The sequence below is a fragment of the Phyllobates terribilis genome, unplaced genomic scaffold (genome assembly GCF_046119375.1).
Source record: "Phyllobates terribilis strain yellow unplaced genomic scaffold, ASM4611937v1 Scaffold_12__6_contigs__length_324123572, whole genome shotgun sequence".
Taxonomy (NCBI): domain Eukaryota; kingdom Metazoa; phylum Chordata; class Amphibia; order Anura; family Dendrobatidae; genus Phyllobates; species Phyllobates terribilis.
The window spans coordinates 73,020,584-73,034,815 of record NW_027362772.1 but is presented as its reverse complement, the minus strand read 5'-3'; the positions used below and the strand labels follow the sequence as shown (position 1 = coordinate 73,034,815).

Sequence of the window (14,232 nt, the reverse complement as noted above, 5' to 3'; positions counted from 1 at the left end):
GTCATCCGTGTGTCCTTTTTACCACCAGTGTTTCATCCGTGTGTCATTTTTACCATCAGTGTGTCATCCGTGTGTCCGTTTTCACCAGTGTGTCATCCGTGTGTCATTTCTACCATCAGTGTGTCATCCATGTGTCATTTTTACCATCCGTGTGTCCGTTTTCACCATCAGTGTGTCATCCGTGTGTCCGTTTTCACCAGTGTGTTATCCGTGTGTCATTTTTACCATCAGTGTGTCATCCGTGTGTGCGTTTTCACCAGTGTCATTTTTACCATCAGTGTGTCATCAGTGTGTCCGTTTTCACTAGTGTATCATCCGTGTGTCCGTTTTTACCATCAGTGTGTCATCCGTGTGTCCGTGTTCATCAGTGTGTCATCCGTGTGTCCGTTTTACCATCAGTGTGTCATCCGTGTGTCCGTTTTACCATCAGTGTGTCATCCGTGTGTCCGTTTTACCATCAGTGTGTCATCCGTGTGTCCGTTTTACCATCAGTGTGTCATCCGTGTGTCCGTTTTTACCATCAGTGTGTCATCCGTGTGTCCGTGTTCATCAGTGTGTCATCCGTGTGTCCGTTTTACCATCAGTGTGTCATCCGTGTGTCCGTTTTACCATCAGTGTGTCATCCGTGTGTCCGTTTTACCATCAGTGTGTCATCCGTGTGTCCGTTTTTACCATCAGTGTGTCATCCGTGTGTCCGTTTTTACCATCAGCCTTACCACTGCCGGCAGCCTTCAGCGTTCAGTCACAGGGTTGATGCCGGTGTGGGTTCGATCCGGCGTTCATAGCAAATGATGATTTTTGCTACACATAGCAGGACTGAAGCCCTGCTATGTGTCGCACAGGCAATCAGACGATCGTAGCTTCAAATCTCCCAAGTAAACAGTGCCCCATTCAAAATAAAACAATAAGAAAAAAGAAATAAAAAAACCCCCACATATTTGGTATCGCCACGTTCAGAATCGCCTGATCTGCCAAAATATAAAAAGAATTAATCCAATCGGTAAACGGCGTAACGAGAAAAAAAGGCAAAACACCAGAATTACTTTTTTTTGGTTGCGCATAATTGCAATAAAATGCAATAATGGGCGATCAAAACATTGTATCTATCCCAAAATGGTATCAATAAAAACGTCAACTCAGCACACAAAAAATAAGTCCTCACCCGGCCCCAGATCCCGAAAAATGGAGACGCTACAGGTCTTGGAAAATGGCGCCATTTTTTTAATTTTTATACAAACTTTGGATTTTTATTTCACCACTTAAATAAAAAGGAACCTATACATGTTTAGTGTCTGTGTACTCGTAATGACCTGGAGAATAATAATGGCAGGTCAGTTTTAGTATATAGTGAACATGTTTAAAAAAAAAAAAGAACTATTGTGGAATTGCACTTTTATTTTGCAATTTCACCGCACTTGGAATTTTTTTCCCGTTTTCCAGTGCACTATATGGTAAAACCAATGGTGTCGTTCAAAAGTACAACTCGTCCGGCAAAATACAAGCCCAGCCATATTGACCGAAAAATAAAAAAGTTATGGCTCTGGGAACAAGGGGAGCAAAAAACGAAAACAGGAAATCCCAAGGTGGTGAAGGGGTTAATTTCTTCTTGTGGCTATATATAATTTTATTTCCATATTTATTGTTGTACTTGTATATTATTTATATTTTTAGTATTAAATGAATATGTATTATTGTTTTTATATATATTTACTATTTATTATTTTATATATTACTGTATTCGTATATTATTATTTTCTAGTGGATATCCTTTTTTTGTATATTGTTTATATATTTATATCTTTATTATTGTTATATATATATATATATATATATATATATATATATATATATATGCTTCATACATGCAGAATTCCCTGACACATGATACTTAGTTCTCGATAGCAGTCACAATTGTGCAGCTGAGTGTTGTTACCTTGTGTCTCTGGTAGCTGCAGACAGTGTGTGCAGGGGTGGCACTGGCTGTGTGTTGGCTCTGTGTGTCTGGTGATGGTCTCAGCTGCAGACAGTGTGTGCAGGGGTGGCACTGGCTGTGTGTTGGCTCCTCTGTGTGTCTGGTGATGGTCTCAGCTGCAGACAGTGTGTGCAGGGGTGGCACTGGCTGTGTGTTGGCTCTGTGTGTCTGGTGATGGTCTCAGCTGCAGAGAGTGTGTGCAGGGGTGGCACTGGCTGTGTGTTGGCTCCTCTGTGTGTCTGGTGATGGTCTCAGCTGCAGACAGTGTGTGCAGGGGTGGCACTGGTTGTGTGTTGGCTCTGTGTGTCTGGTGATGGTCTCAGCTGCAGAGAGTGTGTGCAGGGGTGGCACTGGCTGTGTGTTGGCTCTGTGTGTCTGGTGATGGTCTCAGCTGCAGAGAGTGTGTGCAGGGGTGGCACTGGCAGTGTGTTGGCTCTGTGTGTCTGGTGATGGTCTCAGCTGCAGACAGTGTGTGCAGGGGTGGCACTGGCTGTGTGTTGGCTCTGTGCGTCTGGTGATGGTCTCAGCTGCAGACAGTGTGTGCAGGGGTGGCACTGGCAGTGTGTTGGCTCTGTGTGTCTGGTGATGGTCTCAGCTGCAGACAGTGTGTGCAGGGGTGGCACTGGCTGTGTGTTGGCTCTGTGCGTCTGGTGATGGTCTCAGCTGCAGACAGTGTGTGCAGGGGTGGCACTGGCTGTGTGTTGGCTCTGTGTGTCTGGTGATGGTCTCAGCTGCAGACAGTGTGTGCGGGGGTGGCACTGGCTGCGTGTTGGCTCCTCTGTGTGTCTAGTGATTGTCTCAGCTGCAGACAGTGTGTGCAGGGGTGGCACTGGCTGTGTGTTGGCTCAGTGTGTCTGGTGATGGTCTCAGCTGCAGACAGTGTGTGCAGGGGTGGCACTGGCTGTGTGTTGGCTCCTCTGTGTGTCTGGTGATGGTCACAGCTGCAGACGGTGTGTGCAGGGGTGGCACTGGCTGTGTGTTGGCTCCTCTGTGTGTCTGGTGATGGTCACAGCTGCAGACAGTGTGTGCAGGGGTGGCACTGGCTGTGTGCTGGCTCAGTGTGTCTGGTGATGGTCTCAGCTGCAGAGAGTGTGTGCAGGGGTGGCACTGGCTGTGTGTTGGCTCCTCTGTGTGTCTGGTGATGGTCTCAGCTGCAGACAGTGTGTGCAGGGGTGGCACTGGCTGTGTGTTGGCTCCTCTGTGTGTCTGGTGATGGTCTCAGCTGCAGACAGTGTGTGCAGGGGTGGCACTGGCTGTGTGTTGGCTCCTCTGTGTGTCTGGTGATTGTCTCAGCTGCAGACAGTGTGTGCAGGGGTGGCACTGGCTGTATGCAGCTACATGGCTGTGTGTTGGCTCCTGTGTGTGTCTGGTGTTAGTGTATGTGCTGCCTCAGACTTGGTGTAATTTTAGCCTGTCTCAGCCCCTTCCTCCTCCTCCTCTTCCTCCTCCTTCCCCCTGGCTCTGTGTGGTGGTGGCAGGAGGGGAGTATCAGCCCCTCTGTCTGCTCTGCCTGCCTTTCTCTCTCTCTCTCTCCCTCCTGCCTTCCTCCCCTCCCCCTTTGTACAGTTCACTGAAATGTATGCTGGGAAGCTGAAATAGACACATAGAGAGACTGCAAAAATGGCTGCACCATGAGAAAAAAAACAAAATACATTTGCAATCCAGAGAAGGAAGGTTTGCAAACTGAGCCTTCTGGGGGGCTTAGGAGCTCTCCTGCCAGAGGGGGACCCCAAATCCAGCTCCAGATTTGATTTTTTTTTTTTTTTTGGAGGGGCTGGTTGATCACAGGAGGAGAAGGAGAGATCGAGAGAAAGGAAGCAGAAGCAATTATCTTGCAAAAGGAAGGCGAGAGAAGCCAGGAAGCAAAAAAAAGCAACAACCCAAACAACAAGCCCCTCTACAAAGAAATTAATGGATAGAAATTATCCAACCGCAGGCTTTGGAGATCCTTTGGGAGCTGGTTCGGGATGGAGTTACGAAAGGACGGCAAAGGCAAGGTAGGAGGACATTGCATCTGCTGGGATCACATGTGTGGGGTGCAGGGGAGCATGCATGGCCAGGAGATGGGGGGCTGCAGCTGCTCCATACTTGCATGCATGGCTGCACAGATTTTGGCCCTGGTTATGGCAGAAGGAGGGGAGAAGGTGGAGGATTTGCAAAGCTGAGCTAATGCTGCATTTACTGCATTTACATCCCCCCCTCTTTAAATTTTTAGTTTAGGATTTGCACCCCCCCCCCCCCCAGACATTCCAAAAACAAGAGAGCGCCCTCCCGCATTAAATTCCTTGATGGTTGCAAAAAGAAGAAGAAGAAGAAGAGGAGCGGGAGGGAGGAAAAAAAAAAAAGAGAGAATGAATCCAGCCCTGTCTGCTCCAGGCCTGCAGTCTGCAGCAGGGAGCACGTTGCAAGCAAAAGGGATTTCCTTCCATTTTGCCTCATTCTTTTTTTTTTCCTACTGGGGAGGGGGATGGGGTGGATTATTGGAAACAAAAAAAAAAAAGGAGGGGGGTACATTTATGGCAATAAAATAATAGAGTGCCAGTGCTTGTGGGGTTAATTGGCTTCTATTGTCTAAAAGCAAAGGTTGCATTTATTTATTGTTATTATAGTAAATATTTGGGTGATTGATTTGCTGTGAAGGATAATGGGGGGCTGTATTGTTGTGGGAGACATTAGGAAGAGTTTGTTTATTTTTTTTTTGCATATGCAACACTAAGGCCAGGTGTGGAGGAGGAGGGGACTGAGCGGCCACGTCCCCTCCCTCCATAACTAAGTATTAATTATGGGTGCCCTTTCATTTTTTTTTTTTTGTGAAAGGGAAAGCATCCCCTATTATCCCCCCCCTCCCACAAAAAAACTGGATGCTTATCTGCAGGAGGGGGGGGGGGAGAAAAAAAGAAAGATGGAAGGCATTGCGGTGAAATTCATTACGGTGACAAAGCCATTCAGACAGAACGCCGGTGCCAAGGGTTGTGAAATAAAAACTTGAAAAAATGTTGGCCTGATTAAAAATATCTAAATGTATGTTGGGGCCTAATTGAAAGAAATATCACTGGGTGTTGAATATGCAATTTTTTTTTTTATTATTATTTTAATTTTATTTATATATTTTAGTTTATTTTTTTTTATTTTATTATTATTTGTAATTTTTATTATTAATATTTGTAATTTCTATTTTTTATTTTAAAAAATTAAATTTTTTATTTTTAATTTCTATTTTTATTTCGTATTTTAATTATTATTTTTTTTCTTATTTTTTTCTTATACTTTTCCTTTTTTTATTTATTTTTTTATTATTGTATTATTTATTATTTATATTTTTATTATTATTATTATTATTATTATTTTTGGATATTTCCAGACTATTTTGTTGACGTTGTTACATGTGGGCTATGGCTACGCTAATAGGGAACGTAACACGTGCAGATGACTGTAAAATCACACCTCTTGTCATTACCTTTTGGTGTGTTATTTCATGGAAGTGCACCACCAGTATATACTGACGGATCTGCTCTTAAAGGAACCCTAAAAAAAAAAAAAAAAATTGTCAGGAGATGAAAGTCCTTGAATTGTCCTTTTTTGTTGGCCATGGCTTGGATACGTCTTACATTGTCCGTCCTTCTTCCGTTTCTGGAAGCTGGGTGACCACATATCGGCACCATGACGTCTTCTGCCGGCTTATGTAATAATACGGGATATGGGATGTATCGGTGCACAAGTAATTTGGGCCCTTGCTGGCGTTGTATGAGTTACCGGTACCAATCCCTTCTGCTCCTGAGTTGAGGCGGGTGTCATCCATCGGATCCAGACCCCCATCGCTCTCAACAAGCCAAACATATTCGAGCCCCCATTCTGCAGTTTAATTAAAAAAAACAAAACGACTGACGGATACATTTTCGGAAGGAAATACAAAAACTTTGGATGGGGTTTTATGTTGTTAGATGCCAAAAATCTTCATTTTTTTTTCTTAGTTTTTTTTTTTTTTTCCCCTTTTTATTATTATTTAGTTGAGACTTTGATTATTTAAAAAAAGTGTGGAAAGAATTGCACATAATATAGGAGGATGGTGTCGGACATGTTGTCAGCTTCAATCTGGCAAGGAGTGATTGTTTGGCCGTCCCGGCGACCATCAGTCCGCTATGTCTAAAAAGTTCTTTGCACGGTAAACGCAAGTCCATGATTGGTCTTTCCGATCATTCATCCTGTGGCCGATGTCCTTTAATGAGCTGCAAAACAAACCCGTTTTTACCCGCCCTTCATGGGTCCAGCGCTGAGTTTCCGCATCATCTCTTGGAGTCTGTTATTGTCTGCAGTGCTAGCGTCACGTTGACAGCGCTGCAGTCCATCACTGAGCTGAGTGGCCTGCGCCATCTACTCAGACAGAGCCGCTGAGCTCAGTGATTAGCTGCAGTGACATCAGGATTCTCCAGTTCCGGCGGCAGGAGCAAACGATCACATGACCACTTGTATGCGACGTCTAGTTAGAAAGTGACCAGCAGTATGCAAATCGCATACTTGTGGTCATGTGATCGTCCCGATGTGCGCACTGTGGGGATTCACAAGTCTGCAGTCACATGGAGTGACTGCAGACTTTCAACCCAAACCTGGACAACCCCTTTAACAATGGATCAGTGAACAAAAATGGTTGAAACATGGATGGAAAACTGAAGTCCAAAGTCTGTCCCATGTTTCAGTAATATATGGATCCCCATAGACTTTATTGGGTGGATGAGAACCGGACATGCTCCCAGTCTCACAGAGCAGAGACATGGGTCCATTTTTAAAGTATGGAATGGATCAATTCAACTTTGTGGGTCCGTGTGCTAGCCTAATACAGATGCAAAAATATATAGGTACAGTCTGTATTTTGGCCTCAGTGGCTGGACGTTTGGTGATCTAAAGCCAAGATCGCTCCATTGACTGGGCTTTTGCTTAGCAGACAACGATCTCTCCTGGCTGCCTCAGCGCTTGGTTTATGTGGCTTCATTGAGGAGAGAGGAGAAAGCCGCTGCCAGACACTTCTGGCAGCTTCTTATTTCTTCTGAAAACAAAAGGATCGAGCATCCAAATTCCAGCTGCCTCACCCCCCCCCCCTCTTCCTTCTCATCATCTATCAAGTGGCCTCCTTACACATCAGATGGTCTTCTGGTCCAACGTAAATCGGTGGGTGGGTTCTGCAAAATTTCAAAAGGGTCATCCGGTGCCACTTACGTCTGCTTCGATGACATTGAGACCCGTGCATGAGGGGTCGTCGTAACGTCATTGGCCCCAGTCTCCTCTGATGTGGAAGTGAATGGTGCCAGATGACCCCTTTGTGTTCGGTTCGGTAGACCAGGGTTCCCCAACTCCAGTCCTCAAGGCCCACCAACAGGCCATGTTTTCAGGATCTCCTTAGTATTGCTCAGGTGATAACTGCATCACCTGCACAGGCAATAATTTCGTCACCTGTGCAATAGTAAGGAAATCCTGAAAACATGACCTGTTGGTGGGTCTTGAGGACTGGAGTTGGGGAGCACTGCAGTAGACCATTGGAGGTCTGTCTGCAGCTCTAATATTGACCCAAAAAATACGGGTCTACTGACCCTGCCCTTGGGGCCTCCATCCATTCAGCTGATTATTTCATTGTAAGTCATATTTAAGTAACTTATGTGCACATAATGTGATAATTACATGAGAAAATATGTGTCGGGTGTCCCTGTGTAAAGGTTGAGTTCCTGGGCAGGGCCGGCAGTGCGGGTGATTACAGACGAGAAGGACGTAGTCTTCTCAGAATGTGGTTACTTGCTAAGGTGGAAAGGAAGATGCTTTTGTAGAGTTTCCTGGTTTCTGAACATCTTGCAGTCTGGGCGCTTGAGGGTCCATGTTCTTGTACTCTTTTTGAACAGCTCGGGTCTTCTTCTATGACAACGTGCTATGGGGCAGATACTTGCCAAGTACGTGATCTGCCACATTAGACACTGACTTGCCAAATAAAAGGCCCCGTCAGAGCCCAGGATGTGAACCATCTTTGTGGGTTGTTATATTTGCTCGTAAAACCATATTGCTATACTTGCAGAAAATTTCCGGCACAAAATGTACCTGGTGTTCTGCCCTAGAAGCGGAAGGATTGAATACCTACGTACTTATGGGTGGTAGACCACATTTTTGTGGCCTCCTCAAGACAATGGCCAGGTGGAGCACTAAGTGACATCATCTTCTTCATTGTGGTGACCGGCTCTTCCTGGGGGTTTCTATCTGAGTTCAGTTCTTTTTTTGGGGGGGGGGAATATAGATGGAAACCTCCGCCTAGTGCACAGGGTAGATGTAAACGGAGCCTAATAGGTATGGCAAAGGGTAGATGTTCGTTGTGGGACTTGTTGAGACATCTGATATTGAGACCGATTGTTATAATCATAGTGTGGTCTGAGTGTCATCCAATGTTTTCATACAGGGAGAAATTAAAAAAAATGTCTCCACCTTCTCCGTTCCGACAGTCCGGGAAAATCAGATTTCATCCAAGTGCGGTGAGATTTTTTATTTATTTTTTTTAAATTTTGAGTCGACCCTCGGATAAAAATCGGACATGTATTCCGCGGGCCGAAAAATCACGGCCCAATAGACTATCACAGGTACAACTACTATCCGTGAAAATCGCAATGAGGCCTAAAGTGTAACCTGCTGAATAGAAAGCATAAATCCAAACATGCACCTATTACTTTAAGGGGGCTCAATAACCGGTGCTGCTTTTATGCCACCCCCTAATAATTTGGCTGCGAAATGGTAGCACACATAAGTCATCTGTAGCACAGCACAGATATTTAAAGGAGTTTTACAAAATCCCCTGTATCCTTTGCTTCAGTTTTTTTAAAATAATAAACCAAGCTGCGTTATACTCACCCTCCCCAGGTCCAGCCGTGAGTCTCCACACTGCTCCCGCTGATAACAATCAGTGAGCTCAACGGTCTTCCCAAGTTGACGGCACAAGCTGCTGAGCTCACTGATTGCCTACATGACGTCAGGTCTGCAGACAATAACGCTGGCAACAGCTCTGGACCTGGGGAGGGTGAGTAAATCACTTAAAAATTACAACCAGTGGGACTTCCAGTTATTGAAAGACTTGGTGTTCCCTTGTAGCCCAAAGAGGAGGGAACGTAACAGGTGTGTAACTTGGGTGCCACCTTCAAATCCCGGAGTATTTTGGCCGGGAACCCAGCATCGTGACCTAACGCCTTTTCCTTTCCTAGTGGATCTGGTAGCTGGAGGATTTGCAATGGTTTCTGGCAGGGATACATAACAGGTGTCTCCATCCCTCCTGTGCTGTGGCCCCCAAGATCCAATTTCACTGGAAGCGACGTGCGGCCCACTCACAGTTATACAGATAAATCATTGCTAATTACACTCAAGGTCTTTGCGTTGGAAGAAGACAAGGCGTTTGCATGTCCGTAGGTCAGGTAGAAAGCGCCACTAGTTCCCCTGCAACGTAAATCGCTCTCCGCACCCTTCTTCGTCCCATCAGTGGTTACAGATCTCCCTTCTTATCTTTTATTTTCTCCATCGTTCCCAACTAAACCCCTTTCCTTATTGCTTTTTTTTTGTCTTTTTTTTAAAGCAATTTTTTAATTTTGCTGCAGATTTTTCCTTTAATTTTCTCCTTTTTCATTTTTTTATGTTTCTCCATTTTTTTATTTTTTTTTATATGTAATTCAGATGTTTGCAGCCATTTTATTATTGCAACTTTTTAATAAAGTCTTAATTTTTTTGCGCAACTGTCTCCTTTTTTTTTTTTATTTGTGCCCCACAAACTTTTTCAAAAATGTCAATAGACACGTGTTACATTTTACCGGATCATGCAACTTTTTGCTTAAAAATTTGTTTAAAAAAAACAAAACAAATTCAATGAGCATTTTTTTTTTTTTGCACATTTGTGCACCAACTGGCCCCGAAAAGGGCAATAAATACAACAAGACAAAAAAAAAAAGAAAGCAAATGATGGATGCAGCCTGGAGATTGTAGCTTTTAATTAGTACCAGAAATGCAATGTACGTGACTGATGGTAGGAATGAATTTCCTCTGGGAAAATACTTTTTGATTGGTTCCAATATCCTATTCCTGATGAATGAGAATATCTTAGCTTTAAACCTTAGTATTAGGCCGGGTTCACACCAGTGGATGTCATGGTCCGCATACTTACAGCTTCACATGTGTGTCGGGAGACTTGTGGCCAGCCCTAATACTGACCCTGAAATACGCTAAGGCCTTATGGTGTATTCACACTTTACGGTCATATTGTGTTTTTTGTTTTTTTTTTTGCAAAATTGTGCCAAAATGCACTTACATTTTTTTTTTTTCTTACAATATCGCATCCACATGCAGTGGAGAAAATCTGCAGCGAAAATTGTCCTTTGCCGCAGACTAGAAATTTCCGTACGTTAATCTGGACGATTTGGTGGGAAAAAAAGTTCATACTCTTAAAGGGATTTATAAAAAAAAAAAATCAAACTGTGCTTAAAGCTGGTCATACACATTGTATGTATGGCTGCCTGCTGTTTTGTCCGACTCTCCCATGCACAGGAACGCTTGCTTGGTGTATGGCCGTTTCTATGAGAAAGTTGCCGACTGACATGTCGGCCGGCGGCTTAACTCTGGGAGACCAATGCGATCGGCAGTCCGAAATTGGACATGCACAATCGACATCCATTATTCAGCCGGAGTCCCCATGCACATTAGACAACTGAACCTGTAGATATCGTCGGATTCAGCCGACATTAGTATAAGGTGTATAGGGGCTTTACTTGCCCTTCCCAGGTCCAGTGCTGAGTCTCTGTCTATTATTGTCTGCTATCACATTAGTTATTGGCTTGTGCTGTAGCCAATAACTGATCTCAGCAACTCTGCCTGAGTTGATGGCACGAGCCTCCGAGCTCACCGATTGGCGTACACTGGAAGCAGTGGTGGAAACTCAGCATTGGACCTGGGGAGGGGGCGTAAAGAACAAGTTGAACCTGGGGAAATGGCTTTTTTTAATCTTTGTCAGCTTTTTTTAAGAGATATTTTACTTTTTATTTTATTTTTTTGCCGTGGTGTTAGGTGCATCTTCACTAAGGCGTCTTCCACGTTCACCCCGAGCGCTCAGGATTTACCTGGTAATCATTTTATCTCTTGCTCGGATTTGAACTCGACCTTTGAGTCACCCAGGAGTGGAGACTTTCAGCTAAAATAAAAAAAAAAAAATAAAATCCATGAATATATATATATGGCGGTATGTCAAAGGGGTTTAATAACCCAGCTTTTCCAGGCTCTGTGCAATATTCTAATGTCGTTCCGATTAGAGCATTTAATCCATCAGGATAAAATGTCTCGGTTAATAAGCGTTGACGTCCCCGGATGCGAGGACCACCTCCATAGAAGGTGAGGAATGAACCTTTAGTGGTTCAGATCTTGGAACGTGAGACATACGGCTGAATATTTTTATTTTTTTTTTATCTTCAGCCGCTGCTTTCATTTCCAGCATTAATTATCCGAAAGTGAGGAGGAAGAAGAGCGCTCCTGACACAAAGACTAATTAAGACTAATACCATGAGAAAGGCAGGTTATAGATCCGCCGGCTGGAGATAGGCTGCAGCCTGACGCGCGTGCACTTCCTGATCGCTGGAGGAAGAGGCTGTCACACGCGTTTATGTCCAATTTCTCCTTCTTCAGGAAGTCTTCGCAGAAAATAGACAGCAGGCCTCCGTTCCCAGACTGTCTACGGACGGATCAGATGTAGAACCAGTTCCCCAAATACCACTGTGGGACACTGGGACCCCTTTACAAGGGACGACATATTATTTTAGCTTTTATTTTAGTATTCTGTGAAAAGTTTGCCAAGATTCAAGTAGTGTTACATATTATTGATGAGTTTTGGCTTTTTATATCTCAAATTTGCGGAAAATTAGCTGCTGATGCAAAATCAGCATGTAAATCCATGGCAAAACTTCTACAGATTTCGTTGTGGATTGCCTATTTTTTTCACAGCATTTCTCCTGCATCCACACTTCTGTTTGGACAGCACTCTGACCCATATTGTAGAATTTATGTATTCACACATCCTTTAAAATCACAGATCTGAAAGACTCGGAGCAGGTCCTATTCTCATCTGATTAAAGTCGTTGGGGATCTGTATACAATGGACAGAAAAGGGGCTGTGGACAGAGTTCCATCCGTTTTTTTAACTGATCCATTGGTAAAAGTCAATAGATAAATGTAGGATGACATCTTTTCTCTTGGATGTGACTGTTTACACGTCCAACGTTCACCGTCTGGGTATAGACTGCAATGTACGGACCAGCCACAGGTCTACTGTCCTAAGCAAAGCTGCATCATGGGCGTGTATGAGGCTATCGATTTCAGGTCTGGAGATCCGCGACTGGATTATTCTTTGACCGTGAATATCTTAAGCGTGAAAGTAGCCTTTGCGGGAAATTCATCAAAATGGTTGATTTTACACTCCAGTTTTGGTCCAGGGTCTCGAGAGCTCCTGATTCAGAACAAAGAGGTTGTACACTACTTTTTCATTGAAGACCTATCGTTAGGATAGGTCACTAATGTCTAATTTGTCTGGGTCCGACACCTGGCACTCCCGCCGATCGGCTGTTATCGGTGGTGTCTGGAAATACTCAGTTCGAGAGCTGCTTCGCCTTCTGATGGTGGCCGAGGCTTGATACTACACATCCGCCTCCTATTGATTTGAATGGGAGGGGGCTGAATGTGCAGTACCATCCTCAGTCACCATCAGAAAACGGCCAGCTCCGCATGTAAGTACTTGCCGTCTCCACTTATAACAGCTGATCAGCGGGTGTGCCCGTTGTTGGACCCCCGCCGATCAGACATTGATGACCTATCCTAAAGATAGGTTATCAATGAAAAAGTAGTGAACAACCTCTTTTGAGTCCCCCATATACTTTTTAGATTGTCGTTCTGGCAGTTATATCGCCCAACTCTCATACACAGGAGTGCTCGCTCTGCCAAGAGCTCCTGTGATCTCTGAGAGAGCCACTGACAAACATCTCCGGCAGAGGCTTTTCTCTAGAGGATCAGCAGTCTGAAATCTGACATGTTATCTCCCCGACATCATCTGTTGGGGGGGCCCAATACACAGAGATCAGTGGATTTGGCCAACATTAGGCTAATGTCTGTGGATCCCTTTAGTCCCATTCTCTTAAATGTTCCTACACTGATCACAATTTGGTGGTCTTTCTTTAGAAAGGGTCATCAACTCCCTGAGACCTCCATACCCAGTAGATGAAAGTTGGCCGAACCCCTCGTTTTCAGCTGGAACAGCCGGCCATCCAACTTGTGGACCTCCTGACTCTACCCTGACTGATGATGTTGTGGGAGAGAAGGATTGAGCAGATTTTAATGTTTTCAGGGACGATAAGCCGCTGAAAGAGGACTCTGGCTTCGGCTTTCTCCTCTGTCCCATGAACGCTTATATTCATGGGGGTATCAGGAGAGATGGCTGTCGGCCAAACAGCAGCTATCCCATGTATATGGCCAGATTTTCATCTGACACGAAAACTGATTTCAGCGGAAGAAGAAGGGTTGGATATGTTGGATTTCAACATGTCTGGTCCCATGTTCGGTCAAGTGCGGCAGCGAAGTGTTCCTTTTTCAGCCAAGTCAAACTGACCTTGGACACATAAGGCCAATGTCATATATCCGACTTTCACGGTGTGTATGGACCACTATATGAGGACCAATCACGAGTCTTTGCACCCAAAACTGAACAGCCATCTATATTCCTATGAGAATGTTGAGTTCGGAGGAGACCCTCACCCGTCCGAACACGGACTGTGAAAGTTGGATGTATGAATGCGGCCTAAGGAGTATGGGCATCATGGGCCTGATTTATCATTTGCTTCAATTTTTTTTGTTTGTTTTGTCTTCAAAATGTCGTACACAGTTCATGAATTTTGCAAAAGTGCTCTTTATTTTTTGTCTTTGACAAAAAAAAATCACATATACCACTAGAATGTTGCAAAAATGTGCTAAAATATCATAAAATCACTCCAGTCGACGATGGTGATGGATTGGAGCACATTTTCTAAAAAAAACTTTTTTAAAAAGTTGATGAAAGTGGTCAAAACAAATCCGGAAACCCCCGATGTTCACCCAGAATGGCAAACCTAAAAAAAAAAACAGGTGAACACATATAAGACACAAATGTGAAACAGGTAAAAAAAAACACTAAAAACTGGACAAAAAGAAAGAAAGATATTGGGGCTCATAAGTTTGTAAACTTT

At 44.1% G+C, this 14,232-nt stretch overlaps 1 protein-coding gene across 1 annotated transcript in view; it reads left to right on the top strand.

Annotated features, from left to right (window-relative positions):
• Nucleotides 1-3,441: 3,441 nt before the first annotated feature.
• Nucleotides 3,442-14,232, top strand: part of PRR12 (proline rich 12) — an 88,993-nt gene continuing 78,202 nt past the window's right edge. The window contains exon 1 of the mRNA XM_073655982.1: nucleotides 3,442-3,969. Within this exon, the coding sequence (XP_073512083.1) occupies nucleotides 3,884-3,969 (86 nt within the window). The 5' untranslated portion in view covers nucleotides 3,442-3,883. The remainder of the gene's footprint in view (nucleotides 3,970-14,232) is intronic.